We start from the raw sequence: 16,826 nt of genomic DNA on the forward strand, positions 1-16,826 counted from the left end.
AAACAACTGTAAAGTTACTCCCGGGGGCACTACCAAAACACGATGTAGTAACCTCACTGCACTACCGCAGTCACACTACAGAAATGTCACCAGGCTGAAAATCAGTTAACATTTTATTCTTCTAAAAAATGAAAATTTGCACCGTTTTCAACACTCTACAAACGTATAGCGAACAAGATAGCGTGGCTTTTTTAGGTTTCACCTTGTTTTTAAACAATTTGCACATCACGATTACAGTAATTGCAAATACTATTTTAAATTAAGCTTAAATTTTAAGCAACGTTATGAATATTACACATTTTACTATTAACATCTAGACACAGTTATCAGCGTTGCCTGAGCTCAGTCACTTGATTCGTGAAATTATTAATTGTTAATGTTTCCTACATGCACACATATTAAGAAATGTGAGCTCTAATGTAGTATTGTTAGGATTTTGGAAATCAAACGTATAATGTATTGTGTAATGGGTACAGTCATGATATTTTTTTTTATTAATGCCTTTAAGACATCAAAATAAATTATTTGACTCGACTTTAGCACCTCAGTGTATTTATTCAACAGTAAAGTTGAAATGATGTATGTAATCTGCTCTGATCCCGACAAGTCGATTGAAAGTACAATAATTCGTTTCGCTGTGGAGAATATAAACAACAAAATAAATAAGTTGTAAATTATTGAAACGAGTCCAATGTTTCCTTATGTTGAATTAATAGAGGGACAGAAGGAGACATTGCCTGCTTATGAATGTAGTCAATTGCAAAGCATGACAGTAAAATAGCGTGCAAATATTCTTCTACTATTATATATTAAGCCAAGACCTATGTCAATATTAGAATTCGCTTCTGTCAACATATGTCGACACTTGTATTTACAGCTGTAATATGGATATAAACGTGCCAGTAACTGATCAACCGTTCCGTGGACATTTCTGTATGTATGTTGAACTTCTTTCGCACTGTATGTAGCCGTGCTAAAAAGAGGTGCAAACCATTGAGTACATTATTTATTCTTTTGATGGTTATGAATACTATAACATTTTACAACAAAATGCCAAATATTCATTCAAAGAAAAAAAATCTCAAAATGTTTTTAAAAAGTTACTCACATGATCACGGAATGAATCTGTATCATTTATTATGTCAGGATTCTTAAACCACATAGTGAATTCCGCCTTCGGTGTGCCTTCAATAAAAGATACGTACGCACATATTAGCACCGTTAATGATTCAACAATACAATTAACGCAATCACATATTTAATACAGGAATGCTGACTTGGAAATCCAGAGGTCATGGGTTCGATTCACGTGTGGCGGGGTAAGTGTGGTTTAGCCCCACATCTTTCCAGGTCTTCTCTTCTGTGTAAGAGCATGTTTTTTGTTTGTATTTTCACCACAATTATCTGTGGTTAATGCAGACATGATTCCTTGCAAAATGGTTTCAGTTTGGTTTTTAACATCTTACCACCTGTTTTGTTGCCAGAAAAAGGGGAAAACCTATTCTCATATTTTATCAGAAAGTGGTACTAATTAAGTAATTGAGGAGTGATAAAACTATAATCCTTCAATTGCGAGTAAAGCACTATACCCAGAGTGACACTTTGTTGGATACTGCAGCTGGACAAATGATTGCTCGAATTAATGCACTTCTTTCAGAACCTTGATCAGTATCTATTTTAAATTCTTAAATATTGTTCGTGCCTTTTCAAATGAGACACAAGGCATAACTTTTCAGTTATAGAGAAAACATTGGCAAGAGGCGGAAACTATGTTAACAACTGTGCTGTAACTGAGAAAATATTCATCACATATACTCAATCCACTGCTGAATAAATGTATATCCGTGTTGTCATCGTCATCAATAGTCACTTGATGTAAAAAGTCTGCCTAGGATCTGTGCACGAGGTGATTTAAACGTTCCACTTCCAGAGTGGACAAACTCTCACACGCGTCCCTTCTCTTGGCTGCCAGTCCATTATTAGTCTCGACCACCGCCATCATCCCTTCTAATAATGCATCCTATCCAAGCCCGCTCATTTCTCTTGACAGTCAAAATTGTCTTGTACCTCTTTTGGTCCCTCAATGTAATTCTGAGCATTCTGTCCTAACATTTTAGCTTAAGTATTTGTAAATAAACAGCCCATGATTACCTTCTTTAAAAGTGGCACCGACGTAGCTGGCACCATACTGGCACTTGTCACCTCTGTAAGCAATCGGGCACTGACAGGTGGCGGTACAGTTGACATTGTTGGAACACACTCCTTCGTTCTTGCAGTATCCAGGAGTGCAGGCAGCTTCCTTGCAATTCTCTGCCACACACTGCTGCCCAATGTCTGAGAAGTGACAGACATGCCAAACGTCACTTACTACAAGTATACCTGCTCCACATTGTCATTGATACATTTAATGGGTTAATTTATGGGAAATGCAAAGTCAATTGTGCACACAGTACAGCCTTATATCTTACAGTTGTATCCATCCTGGCAGACACACTTGAATGAACCCGGCAGGTTCTCGCAGATTTCAAACAGAGGGCATGGGGAATTCCCAGACACACATTCATCCACGTCCACGCATGCTTTATTGACGAGCTTGTATCCCGCGATGCACGAGCAAGAATATGAGCCCACGGTGTTATGGCACACGGCCGCCTCGCCGCAGGCTTGTTTGTCCCCAGGTTGACATTCGTCAATGTCAAGGCAAAATGATCCATTGTCTGCGAGACAAAAGAAACATACATTTCCAAACCAAGAGCCATAAGCTCGACATGCTGTGCCATTCTTGCCACACCCAGCCCCCACTGCACCGGCACTGGCCACTGCACCACCAGGAAATTTGAGCCTCTAGCCACCACTGATTGTTTTATTTGAAACAATTTGGCTCCACATTCAGGTGATGCATCCCTCAGAAGGGGTGTTCAGGGTAGCCACCTCTCCTGACCCACCCGCCCCACCTTGGTACTGAAGTGTTCACAGCATTACAAAGTGTTTTCTTCCATGTCTACCGTCAGAAATGATATACAAATACATAGTATGCCAAATAACGTAGTTTTGTGTTCATTCACAGACATGTATGCATATTCATCTTCTTGGTTCTTTCAGTAAAGTCACGTAGAAGGGAAGTAATAAAATAATAAAAATAAAAATAATAAAATAATTCTCACGACGTTTCGGCCACAACGCAAGCAGCCGTCCTCAGGTGAAAACCAGGTCTGTCGAGGCGACAGAACCAAGAAGATGAATCCCTGCAGTCACGAAAGCTTTAAATCGAAATGTATGCATATTATTACGTGTATCATGTACAACTCTTGCTGGGCAATGCTTGTTGGTCAACACTTGCTGGCGAAGGCAGTACCACAATACATTGCCTCTGCTGCCGACAATGAAGCGGATAACCAAATCGCTGTGCGGCCATTCCCATAGCATCTCTGAAGATAATCGAGGTTGAGCCTGGATAGTACTTGCCTGGATAGCCACCAAAGCATAACAGATACCATAGGCTGCTTGGACTATATATTACCAAACAGTATTGTAATTACATCTAATTTACAAGAATACTAATTTCAAGAAAGTGAAAAAGACCATTTGAATTACATAGTCGCATACTTGTATGTGCTCAGAAAAATCTCTATTCAGTGTGCAATTGTCACAACTTGCTTTTATTTTTAAAAATACTTTAAACAACTATAAATAGTTTGTAAATGTGTATTTTTTTCTATTTTTTTTATTGTTTTCATTTTATGTTGAGCATTGATGTGACGGCGCTTTGGCGTGGAATATTTGTGCAAGAAAAGTGACGTGTATGTAAAACAAAATTGCAATTAAGCTGATTTTACGTAGATCAATAAAAAGGGTTGTATTTCATCAGCAATAAACACAATTCACATGCACTCACATGTATAACCGATGCTGCAAGTGCAGTTGTGGGAGCCCTCTGTGTTCACACAGATAGAGTTTCCCAAGCATGCAGGTGTGCCACTCTGGCACTCGTTTATATCCTTGCAAGTGCGCCCATCCGGTTCCAGTTCATATCCATGCTTACACGCACACGTATAGCTGCCCACTGTGTCCATGCATAACCCATGCAATGGATCACACGGTGTTCTTTTGTCAGCCCCCACTGATGAATTGCACTCATTGATGTTGACACACGCTGTTTCGCTTGTACCATCCGGGATGAATCTGAAAATCAGAATTGAAAGTTTTTTTCCCACATTGAACAAAGCGTTACATATTGCAAGTTATGTTTATGCTTTAAGCAAATATAATTGCGGCAATACTATCTAAAACATATGATTAGTGGAACTGGAAATTAATACGAAGGTACCAATGACATGCAAGATGTAAATGCTGTAGTTCTCATGTGGAATACGCTTTATTATTTAACCATATTATTAAACCATTTGAAAGCAAATGGTTTAATAAGTCTGTGTGTGTTTGTATGTGTATGTATGTGTGGTGGGGAGTTGTAGTGTAGTGGTTAGTGCGCTGCGCTACGAACCTGCCGATCCTGGGCCTCCGCTAGGTCGACTCAGCCTCAAATTAGTAACTGGTGCGGTGTGTAAACATCGCCACTCGGGAGACAAAGGCGGCCGGGCATGGTTCTGGCCACCCACCCCCTCGTGTGTTTGTGCCGGCCTTTATACATGTGTGCGCGTTTGTGTAAATGATCCTACGTCACCTTTGTCTTGGTGTACATGTGTGTTTGTGAAGTCTAGGCCTAGCCGAATGCACGGTAACCATTCGGAAGTGACTGCTTTCTGTTAACGATTCATATTAAAATCAACAATTTGATACAGCATATGTTCCGTTAGTTTAATAATGGGTAGTGTTAGGGTAGATATTTGATGAAATGAAAGAATCATAGGAAGTGCAGAGCGTATGTACAGCAATACGCGATACAGGTAGTGATAGAAAACGGACATCGCGATACGGTACTGAGAGAAAACGAAACTAGTAATCGGGTAGGGGAGGCACAACTATTTCCGGCTATGGGATTTTATCTTGAGTTTGTTGGGAAATTGTTCAGTTTTTCTGACATACGAAAAATTCGGGTTATGGATCGTTCTTGGGAACCTAACCCTTCCGTAAGTCGGGGACCGCCTGTATATAATTGGCAACAATTTGGGCTTTGGCCCTTTTTCATCGCACATAAACCAATGAAAGAAGGGCCAGTGCCCAAAACATCATGAATTAAATGTTTTCTGAAAAGGCATTGTTATTAATGAATGTTAATTGTGCTTATGCACCAGTGCCAATGCAGCAGAATCACCAAATGATGTTCACAAAACGTAACCATTTTGTGTGAACTTTTGGTAATATCCAGAAAACAAAAACCTGCCAATAAATGTATCTACATCACCCCTGATTATGCAATAACTACTCTGCACAAATTCTAACATTTAGCTTTTTCGTTATTAAAATTACATTATGCAAACTACTTATATGTGCTGGGAGAATACGTCATGCAAAGATACAAGATACATACCCCTCATAGCAGACACAGATTATGGAATGTTCTGCAGTTACGTGGCAGGTCCTATTGACACCACATATATCAGTCTCACAGGTATTATTGTTTCCTGAAAAGATAAAATTATTATTGTTAAGAAGTATGGAATTAAGTTGTATGCTGAAGTGCATTATTCTATGCATGGGGAATCAGCTGATTAAAATATGCACACTAAAACTAAATGTTGGTGGGAAAGTGGTTAAAGTACATTGTCCTTTTAAAAGTACATTTGCACGTGTTTTTCTGTTGTGATTTTGTAATTTTTCTAATTTTCAGAAAGTATTTAAATGAAAAAGGTCGCCATTCCATGACGTTCAAGGCGTACTAGTAGTGCATATTTTAGTGAAAAGATGTTTTACTAGCTTAGAAGTGTAGCTGTGGCTGTTAAGAACATACCAATGCATATGACCCCATTTCCTGTGTAACCAGTCTGGCACTGGCACTGAAAACCGCCATCATAGTTTTGGCAGAGTCCAACCTTCTTCGAACAGTTGTTTTGATCTGGTCGGTCACACTCGTTGATGTCTTCACATGACAAACATATACAATAAAACAGATGTGAACCATGAATAGCATTGGCATGTAAAACACTTTAATTGGGAAAACGTATCTTTGGTGTGCTTTTATTGAAATTAAACCTTGTGGAGTAAAATGTATTTCAAAGAGCAACTAAAGTGGCATTTATTTACATTTAAATTAAGGACAAATAAGTGGAGCACGATGCAGTGGAATATACTGACTTTTTATACCCTAAACAATAAAGGGTAGCATTGCTGCAAAGTTTAAACCTCTGCTAAAAGCATAGCTTAGCACACGCCTTTTCTATATTATACCATATCGCATGGACTGATGCTGTTTTCTGACATAAGGATCTCTGCGATGAGTTCCCTTAGTTGTGATGTTGAATTGGAAGGCATTGTTTAGGGTATGATTTAAGACTTGATGAGAATGTTAAGTGGAATGTGCAGTGGTGGTCTTGAGAAATAAATGAGCATGAACTCTTATACGAAACATTTATTTGCGTGGTATGACCCAATACATCAATTATGAAACTTATAAGATGTTTACAATGCCAACATTTTTTATTTGATTTGAGCGACTATTTTCTCAGCAAGTGCAGATGTAGGTTACATGTGATACTGGTGCCATTGAATTACCTGAACAATCTCTGTCCACGTCAGTCTCGTACCCTGTTTTACAGCTGCATGTGTATGAGCCCAGCGTGTTGGCACAATCCTTTTTTACTGGACAGGGATGCTTCTCCGTGCATTCGTCAATGTCTGAGATATGACAAATGTGGTTCATTCACATTTAACACCCAAAAAATGTAAACATGTATTATTTCATACAAACAGTAGGCATCGTCAAATATAATGAGGTTTATTATTGTGACTAGGTTAGTGTGCTATATTTATCATCACAATACCTGTGCAAGTTCCAATATTCATTCTGTATCCTGCTTGGCATTCACAGCTAAAAGTACCATTCTTGTTGATGCACTTTTCCAGTTCCTGACATGGGTTACTCAAACATTCATCAATGTCTGCACAGAAATAAAAATCATCCATTCACATTACGCGCATGCTGTAAGTTCACTGCAACAGTACAACACCAGAGTGGTGAAGTCAACAAATAAAATACCACCAACACATCACACGTATTTTAATACACAATGAAACATGTTAAAATAACTGAACTGTATTCCTATAATGGAGAGATATGCAACACATATTTTTTTGTAAGAGGAAGGAGAGTTGGCAAAGACACATTCCTTCCTTCCTGCCACTAATATTACTTGTTAAAATGTAAGTAGTAAAGCTTATACGAGTCCTAAAGTATAGTTATAAGTATTTTAACTTTAAATGTTTTCTGTTTTGGATCATAGTGACATTACTTACCATTGCAATGAGTGCCATTTCCTGTATATCCTCTGGCGCAAGTACAATAGAAAGAACCTGGAGTGTTCGTACAATTTGTACTTGCACTGTCACAGTTGTTAAGGCTATTATTACCACACTCGTCAATGTCGTAGCAGTTTTTGCCACTTCCAGCGAACCCTGTTTTGCATCTACAGTCGTACGAGCCATCCGTGTTGATACATTCGGCATCACTGTGACACGTGTTATTGTTGGTGTTGCATTCATTTATGTCTGTAAAACAAAAGTTAATTTTGTTGAATTATTCCAACAGTGATATCAGTGTCATGTCATTATACGAAGAATTTAATTGGAGCGGTGCATACCCCGTGTATTGGAGAACGGAGCATGGAATGAGATTTATAGAACTACTTCTGATATTCTCCCAATGGTAGATGCATTTACTCACATCACCTGCTACAGAACAATGCTTGTTTTACAGCTGTAATTTATACAAATGTGTATATACCCTTTGGTTCTTTCGGTAAAGTCACGAAGGTATAAAGTAAAATAAATCACGACGTTTCGGGCGCACAACACAAGCGTCCGTCATCAGGTGGGAAAGCGTAATGCGGACACTTGTGTTACACCCGAGGTAGGAAAGCATGATGATGGATGCTTGTGTTGCGCCCGAAACGTCGTGATTTCTTTTATTTTATACCTACGTGACTTTACCCGAAAGAACCAAAGAGTATGGATTCCTGCAGTCACGAAAGCTTCAAATCAAAAATGTGTATATATTTGTTTTATTATCAAATGTGATGGGTTTTTTCTATCATTGGTGACACTGAGCTAAGACAATAACGTTTCTACAATTGAAACCCCAGTTAATTACAGGAGGCTGTACCAATTGGAACCCATATTGTTCAGCAGTACTGGCTCAGTGGTCTGACTCGGCCACCTTCTACGAGTTTGTTGAAAGTGGCTGGGTTGCAACCCAAATTCCAGATTCATACCATATTCCAATGGATTAAAATATATATAATTAACCTGGACCTCAGCCGTATGTGCATGTCCGGGATCAAAATAATCTGTCAGATATAGTCAAAATATCATTATCTGTGGACGTTTATTCAAACCGAGTCAGTGTCTCCAAGCTCAATCAGAAGTGGTGCAGTGCTCATCACTATTGTAGGCCCTGAGCCAGAAAAGGACATTTCGCTTTCCCCTGATGTGAGGAGATTCTCTCAAGGAGAACCATTGTTGAATTCTCACAAAGGGGTACAAATTCAGACATCCATAGACAAGTGAGATATACATAATAAGTTATTTTTTTTGTTACCTGTGCAATTGTCTCCTGCGTATCCACTTTTGCATATGCAGTTGAAGGACCCCTCAGTGTTGTTACAAATGGAATTATTCCATAAGCGGCAGGGATCGTTATTGATACGACACTCAAAGATATCTGTAGGGAACATACAGAAGGCTTATAACAATTTGAAACAACTTCATTTTGTAATGTTGAAATATAAACCCCCATTGTGTAAAAAGATTACTTTATAATATAACAAATATATGAATAGTACATCCAGGGATACATTTTCTCAATTTCCCAGGGAGTATTTTTTAGCCCCCCCCCCAACTCCTAACCCCCTGCCGCCTTCAACAGCAGTAGTGGGATACGGGAATGGGGACATTTTACGAAGCTCAGCCCTAAACAGCTCTGGCTGAATATATTCCATTTAGTATGTACATTTTTCAACGACTCATTTTTGTCATGGCAGTATCAAGCAATGTTGGCTTAATGGTGTCATATTAAAATAAGACACAGTGTATTTGTACAATGGTCTTTTTAAAATAGGTGTACAAATAAAATCCAAGTAAACATAAAATCCTCCAAACAAATGTAAGCATTTCGTACCATAACAATACTTATCGCCATCTCCTTGGAATCCATTATTGCATCTGCACATATAGCTCCCAGGTGTGTTGACGCAGTGCCCATTTGTTGCACAAAGAGAAGAATTCAGTGCACACTCATTGATGTCTGCACACAAGGAGACACCACTTTTTAGCCATGGCACTGGGTGATCATATTGGGGCACATTAAAATTTCTTGAAATCATATTATTTGGGTCTTTCGGTATAGTCACGTGACTTTACCGAGAGACCCAAAGAATATGAATTCCTGCAGTCACGAAAGCTTTAAGTCAAGATTCTTCAAATCACTTAAGTCTTGGTTTGTGATGCACTTCCTTCGTCAGTATTACATTTATTGATATCTCTGTGTAGATGCATGCATCTCATATGCATGTGTAAATTTCTGGGATCTGTACTTAAAGTTGGGCTCACCAGAACCTAAAATATCCATTATCATTAGCAGGGGAGGAGACAAGTGGGGCTCACATGCCTTTTCTAGTGGAATTCCAACCTTACTGACAGCACGTAACACTCTTATTGGCTTAAGAGGACAATAATTGCCTTGTGGTACTTTTATATATAAGCATGGGAGTGTTTGCGTGTGCACAACTGTGTGCAGATAGCAATGGTGTGTTTCATAATAAATGTAAATGATGAGAAAAACAAAACGCCATCATAACATAATAAGAGTACAGGACAGAAAACCATAAAGTTTCCAACCACGTACAGACAATTGTGTCCAAAGCACACAGGCTCTGTGCATATATAAAAACAATCATAATTTTCTGAAAAAGTGCATTGTGGTCCTCTTCTCTTAGGTCACCATCAAAATACATTTAAGCAAAATTGACGAACTTACAGGCAGCAGTGATTAAATTTGTCCACAGTTGTCTATCACTGTCACCTGTCACATTTGTTCATATTTATTTTGTTGGTGACCTAAAGTAAGAGGACCGCAACGAATTTCAAGAAATGCCGATGGTATTTTCTTTTTTCACGGAGGCTGTGAGCTTTTTACAAATGTGTGTGTGTTGTTTGAAACTCATGGTGTGTTTGTCAGTGTATCGTACGAGTCACTGTCAACAACACAGCATTGTGGAAAGAAAGGCGTTCAGGCTGGTGTGTAAATGGCTCTGCCATTTCCTTGTGTGCTGTGCAATTTTGAAAGTTGGTCACTTAGAACATACATAGGTCTCTATGTTTGTATGTCTTTGTTTGTGTGAGTGGGAACAACATGTGAATGTGGTCTATATCTTGTTTTCAAATGCCTTACGCAAATATTGGGTTTTTTTTCTCATATACACGTTTTGTAATCAAATGACATGAACAAGAAACAGAGTACATCCAATGGTTAATAATACACACGCCAAAAGCTGCTCTTGCTTGACGTCCAGTATAGAGAGCACGCAATAAAGTATCTTACAGTTATTTAACTTTTTCATAAAACCTTTGTTCTGTTGTATGTTAAACTAAGAAGATCACACGTCATAAAACACACAGACACACATCTGTGAGCATACCAGATCAAACACAGCTATAGCCCTTGACCTTGATTCGTAAAACTAACAATGTTGATATATATTTATCCAGAGACGTTTACTTCATAGCAAATAAGAAGTCATCCAACTTTTTCCATATACAACATTTTCTTGCCAATGGAATTTCTCATCAATATATCCCATACAGCACCTTCACATTGGGAGCTGTTTGTGGTGCTGATGCTGTATCCTTTTGTGCAGCTGCACTGGTATCCACTAAGCGTGTTTTCACATGTCTGATCACACACCAGTGGCTGTGCCAAGCACTCATTCTCATCTGTCGAACAAAAACCAAAACAGATGATTTGATAGAAGAGAATGTCAAGCAACATGAATTCGCTACAATATTGTACAAAGGGGATTAGAACATGTATATAAACATTTCGCGAATTGTCCACTACCACAGTATAAACACATGTTCACTATTTTAAAACACATACATTTTGGCATTAAATTAATTAACCACAGTCACCAAACACATGGATACATGTGAATGATACGCAAGCATGGATGTATTTTGAACTTCTTTCACACTGTACGTAGCCAACCACGCTAATTGGAGGTGCGATACAGACTGATGTACAAGGATGTAGCTGATAGCATCAAAATGTGACTGCCCTCAACTAGGAGAGGATGATATAATCTACACAGAGAAAATAATTCACATACCATAACACTTTGTTCCATCGCCTTTTAGATGTGCTGGACATGGCCCGCATGTAAAATTCATGGATGGAGGGGGTAAATCAGTGCAATTCACGCCAGGGTGACAGGGGTCGTCTGCACACGCGTTAAAATCTTCTGCGCAGTATGTCCCCGTGTACCCAGGTTCACATAGACAGCCAGCAACCTTCAAGCACGGGCATGATAGGCGGCAAAAACACAAAGCTTACTGAGCAACATTAAATTTAAGTTAGTTGTGTAGCGTTGTAATGGGGATGCTGCCTCGGTACAACCGTTAGCACATTGGACTTTGGATCCAGAAGTCGCCTGGTTTGTTCTCTTGGGACAGAATTTGAAATAATTATGCATTTTCTTAAATCCCCCCTCTGTCCCGCCCCAGCAGTATACGTGGGTACACCACCACAGTTGGTTGTGCGTGTTGGGGAAAAGTGTGGGTACTTCCACCAATTCCAAGGTGTCTAGCCAGGATGAAAGTAGGCCGATTATTCTCTAGCAGGGCTCTCAAGAGCCTCCTCTAGTTCCAGGGTTTCACCTTCATCTCTTGGTAATCACAAAAATTGTCAACATATTTTATACAAGGCTATTTCAAGACTTACAAATTGAGCAAATACTGTTTAAAATAACGTGCGTAATTTTTTTTTAAATGTGTTTCTTTTTCTACTTGAAATGCATCATTGTGTAAAGACAGTACAGGGCCTAGTGGCCCTAAATAATGATTGCAGCGATGAGGACAGGCAGGGTCAAGTGAGGTAACTGGGTGAGGAGTCAACGCAGGGGTCGAGATGGAACCTCCGGGGTGTTATAGTGAGGCAAAGGAAAGAGTTCGGGAAAAGGGGCGTGGCAGAGCCGAGGGGAAATAAAAGGCAGCGTGGAGCGGGGCTCGGGGCTGCTGTGGGGAGTCGGGGTCCAGACCGTCGTCGCAGTCATCACGGTGGATTTCCCTCATCGTCTTGGAAGGCTAGGAAAGAAGTTATATATCTTCGCCGTGGCTACTACATCGACGGCTCCTATATGGTCAGTCAGCTACGTAGTGAACGTTGTGTAGCAGCTACGTAGATTCACCCAGTTGTATATAGTCAACCTGTGTCCACCTGACGACATGTCGAGTCGGGTGGACTGTAATATATAATCAATATTTTTTTACTTAAGCAAGACGGCGTCTCTGAGTTATACATTACAATTGTATTTATGATGTCGTTTACAATTGCTGGAGAAAAAAATAACGCATTCATATCAAGTGCCATGTTGTCAGTTGTTGCTAGTTAAATCATTCATAGGCTCAATGGACATTTTTAGCAGTGAAATACACCATAGGACAGTAATTCTAATACTTAGAAGAAAGAACCAAATTTGAGGGCCCCAGATAAAAAATTCACAGATATTCATGTTCTTGGTTCTTTCGGTAAAGTCACGTAGAAGGGAAATAAAAAAATAAAAAATATATAAAACAATAAAATTCTCACGACGTTTCGACTGCAACACAAGCAATCATCATCAGGTGTGAAATCCACAGCAAAAATTTGTTTTAAAAATTTTTCAAATTTTCTTGCTGTGGATTTCACACCTGATGATGATTTCTTGTGTTGCAGTCGAAACGTCGTGATAATTTTATTGTTTAATATTTTTATTATTTTTTTATGTCCCTTATACGTGACTTTACCGAAAGAACCAAGAATATGAATCCCTGCAGTCACGAAAGCTTTAAATCAAAATTCACAGATATTCGTTGCACAAATAATTGGAGTTCAACTGTATTGAATGATTACAATGTATTCACATGGCGTTTAAGAAACAATAACCCCAGAAGTTTTTTGACTTGTACAATTTTTTTTACAGATTTTGCAGCTGACCTGGTAAGTGGATCCATCTCTGCCGTTGACGCTCAGGGTGGTCTGGTTGTAGAGGCACGTGGAGTGGACGCTGCAGTTGCACAGAGTGAGGTTGAGCAGCAGCACAGAGGAGGCCTTGCCGTCGCTGGCGCTCACCACGCCAAACACCGGCTCTGAGCTTCTGGGACTCCATGTAAAATTCCCATCGCCTGCAACAACCATAGGCAGCAGCAGCAATCGCTGATCGTAATTTTGCGTAAAACATTTATAGCTATTTGTTATTTTAAACTGGATTTTGTCAATTACCTTACGAGTGCATTCCTACAAAGACATTTGGGTGGCACTCGATATTGAAGGTTGTTATTTTAAAGGTCATGCATCGTGGTTTCATTCATGTTCCTGTTACAATGAAGCACTCCGAGTTTAAAGACAACCACTCAATATTTATTGATTGCTCAACAGAGTTGAAAAATGCATTACAGTTGATACATAGTCACAGTATCAGAAGATAGGCAAAGAAAGATAGGGAATCTTGAACAACCTGTAAATATGATTAAAATCACATTTTCAGCTGTTGACCTTGACACCAAAAGAACAATTTACGAAAACGATGTGGTCCCAGAAAACTGAAACTCCACTTTTCCATATGGGTATTTTAGTGGCATTCCTGGATTACAATCTGTGGCGATTAGTCAATTAAGCAAATTAATCGACCATTAATTTCAATTTACCACTACTTTTTGCGGTCGATTACTCGGGCCCCCTTTAAAAATTGTTGGCCATCCTCCACACCTTGCCTCTTGAAGGTGGGAAACCCCCCAAACAAGCCCCACCAAGCATAATGTGAATGCTGATGCCGATGACGTCACCAATTCCCGTCCATCATACTACCGTCCAGGGCCACAAGCGTGGGAATAGAGGTGGGACCTTTTTCCCCATCTATTTTCCTGTTGTCATTTTGCTCAAGTAATTAAACCGAAGTAATTTTACTTTACTCAATGCTGGACAGAATACAACATCTGTATGGTAATCATGTTCCATTTATAATGTACATTTACAATTATTTTTCAGTGCATGACTATTGCCATGTAATGGATACTTACTTGTAATACTGAGGTCTGAGGAGTTAGTTATGATGTTAAAGTCTATGGGGTCCTTTTCTAAATCCACTGCAATCAGCTGGAAGAACACTGTTTCATTCAGTTTGCAATTAATCTGTCCAACGGAATTGATGTTTGGTGGGAAGTTTTCTGCAACAAGAACAAAACAACATTTCATATTTATGGAAAAAACCTCACCTTGGTTGAATAATTTATGCTAACTTCAGGCTTTTTTAAATTTTCTAAGCATTTTCTGCCAGGGATAAAACAAACATGAAATTTAACCACCTAATCTATATGTTCAGAAGTTTATCAAGGTCTTTATTTAATACATATTTTGTTTGTTATAATAACCTGTGTCACTGATGACCTTTTAGAAATCTTTCTTTTTTATTATTACCTACTATAATCAGCCAAAAATGTCTGTCTGTCCCGCGCGTGACGTCACTCCACATGAGGCCCACCCCCCGCGTGACGTCACTCCACATGAGCCCCCCCCCTCATTAATATTCATAAGTGGGTGGATTTTTTAACTAACGCAGAGGAAGGTCGAGCTCAATGAAATAATTGATTACGCTAAGTCGTTTCAAATATGACATTTCTTTATAGAATGTGACAGTAAAATATAAATATACGCAGCACAGTGCTGCATCCATGCGTGACGTCACTGAAAAAGAGCCCCCCCCCACTACATTAATATTCATGCCCGCGTGGAAATTTACACTAACGCACTCCACATGCCGCACCCCTCCCCTCATTAATAATCATAAGAGGGTGACGTCACTCCAAATGCCGCACCCCTCCACAATAACCATTCGCGGGTGAGGTCACTCCACATGGGGCAAGCCCCCCTCATTAATAATCATGAGCTGAACAATATTTCTATTGAATATTTCAGATTTACTGCAATATACACCCGTCCTTGGACGGGCAAAAAAGCTAGTATATATAAGTCATAATGAAAACTTGAAATGCTAACACAACACACATGAGCAATGCAGTATTACCAGTCAGCGGGTCATATATGTGATCCCACAAAAAGTTAACTGGAATATGACCTCCAACTCACCAAAATAATGTTACTACAAGTTAAGTTTCACCAAAATTTAACACAGATTGACTGCATGTTTTTGAGGATGTAACATCAAAAACGTGCACACTTACTTAGCTCTTGGCTCTCTTTGATAAACGCGTTAGTACTGGTTCGTGTAGCGAGTCCGAATTGCATGTCTCCAGTGCTAAGTGTATCAAAAATGCAATCCTTCTGCCCTCCACATGTACTTTCAACTGCTGCCAGATTTTCTGGGCTCGTTTGATTCACGAGGTCTTCATAAAACAGTGGCACAAAGCTATTGTTGTTGAAGGTGTACCAGCTCTCCCCAGTGCTGCTGTTATAAGAAAACAGGCTTGTGCTTGGTGTAGTTTTCCCTGCAAAGGTAATTGGAAACGGTGCTTTTTAATAAGCAAGCAGTACCCATCATTATGCTCATTCTTGATAAGTTATATTCAAAGCAATAAGTATAATTTACAAAACACGTTGCACTACAGGACAACTTACAAGTCATGCCAAACTCATAAAATATTGTAGATTCTGGTGGTAACGTTCCATTGAATGGCAGTACAGTGCCATTTGAAGGTTGAAAGTCATCTGTGGGATCCTTGTTGAAAACACCTGCGTAGAAAATAATCAAAGTAAGTGTTGCGAATTTATAACCCACAGAGCATTATGCCGTTTATATGCAGAACGTTACTCAATGTTTCCAGACTGCATTGTCATGTGTAGCACAGGTACTACTTTTGTCTGCAAAGAGGTACTGCATGTATGCATGTTTGTTGAAATTATTTCGCACCGTACGTAGCCAGCCGTACTAATTGGAAGGTGCTGCAGCAGTGGATATGTCATTAAAGTAAAATGTTGTGATCAAATGTATGGCAGATTTCATACAGTTATACAAGAACACCTGTATGTGTGAAAGCAATGCCATGCACGTTGGTCTAGAGATTTCAGCATGGCGATGCAAACATTTATATCAAGCCTAGGAGTGTCAGAACAAAAGTGGCAGCAACTTTAATTAACACACGATGGTGATGAAATAATTAATACCAGACAAAACACAGGTGTATTGCAGATAGGTCACCATGCTGTGCAATAAATGTTGTCTGAATTGCTGTGTCCCCATGTACAGCCATACATCTCAGCAGCACCTTTCACGAAAAATCTGATCATAGCTTTCTGCTTGACACTTGTATTTTTTTGCTCTTGTAGTGGCAGCCTCTGTGCAGCTTATACACGACACTACACGGCACTGCAGCATTGCAACCAATTGAGAAACATGCTGGACAAAGGCGACTGTATTCATCGCATGTGTTTTTCGGTAAAATGAACC

At 39.3% G+C, this 16,826-nt stretch overlaps 1 protein-coding gene across 1 annotated transcript in view; it reads right to left on the minus strand.

Annotated features, from left to right (window-relative positions):
• Window positions 1-5,870: 5,870 nt before the first annotated feature.
• Window positions 5,871-16,826, minus strand: part of LOC133351251 (mucin-2-like) — a 58,020-nt gene continuing 47,064 nt past the window's right edge. Inside the window, exons 21-32 of the mRNA XM_061566346.1 lie at window positions 15,998-16,111; window positions 15,604-15,867; window positions 14,443-14,589; window positions 13,361-13,548; window positions 11,496-11,676; window positions 10,978-11,103; window positions 9,290-9,415; window positions 8,711-8,833; window positions 7,411-7,662; window positions 6,939-7,055; window positions 6,670-6,792; window positions 5,871-6,037 (exon numbers count right to left, since the gene is read on the minus strand). Of these exons, the coding sequence (XP_061422330.1) occupies window positions 5,871-6,037; window positions 6,670-6,792; window positions 6,939-7,055; window positions 7,411-7,662; window positions 8,711-8,833; window positions 9,290-9,415; window positions 10,978-11,103; window positions 11,496-11,676; window positions 13,361-13,548; window positions 14,443-14,589; window positions 15,604-15,867; window positions 15,998-16,111 (1,928 nt within the window). The remainder of the gene's footprint in view (window positions 6,038-6,669; window positions 6,793-6,938; window positions 7,056-7,410; window positions 7,663-8,710; window positions 8,834-9,289; window positions 9,416-10,977; window positions 11,104-11,495; window positions 11,677-13,360; window positions 13,549-14,442; window positions 14,590-15,603; window positions 15,868-15,997; window positions 16,112-16,826) is intronic.

The sequence above is a fragment of the Lethenteron reissneri genome, chromosome 36 (assembly GCF_015708825.2).
Source record: "Lethenteron reissneri isolate LAM-NWPU_2019-01 chromosome 36, ASM1570882v1, whole genome shotgun sequence".
Lineage (NCBI taxonomy): Eukaryota > Metazoa > Chordata > Hyperoartia > Petromyzontiformes > Petromyzontidae > Lethenteron > Lethenteron reissneri.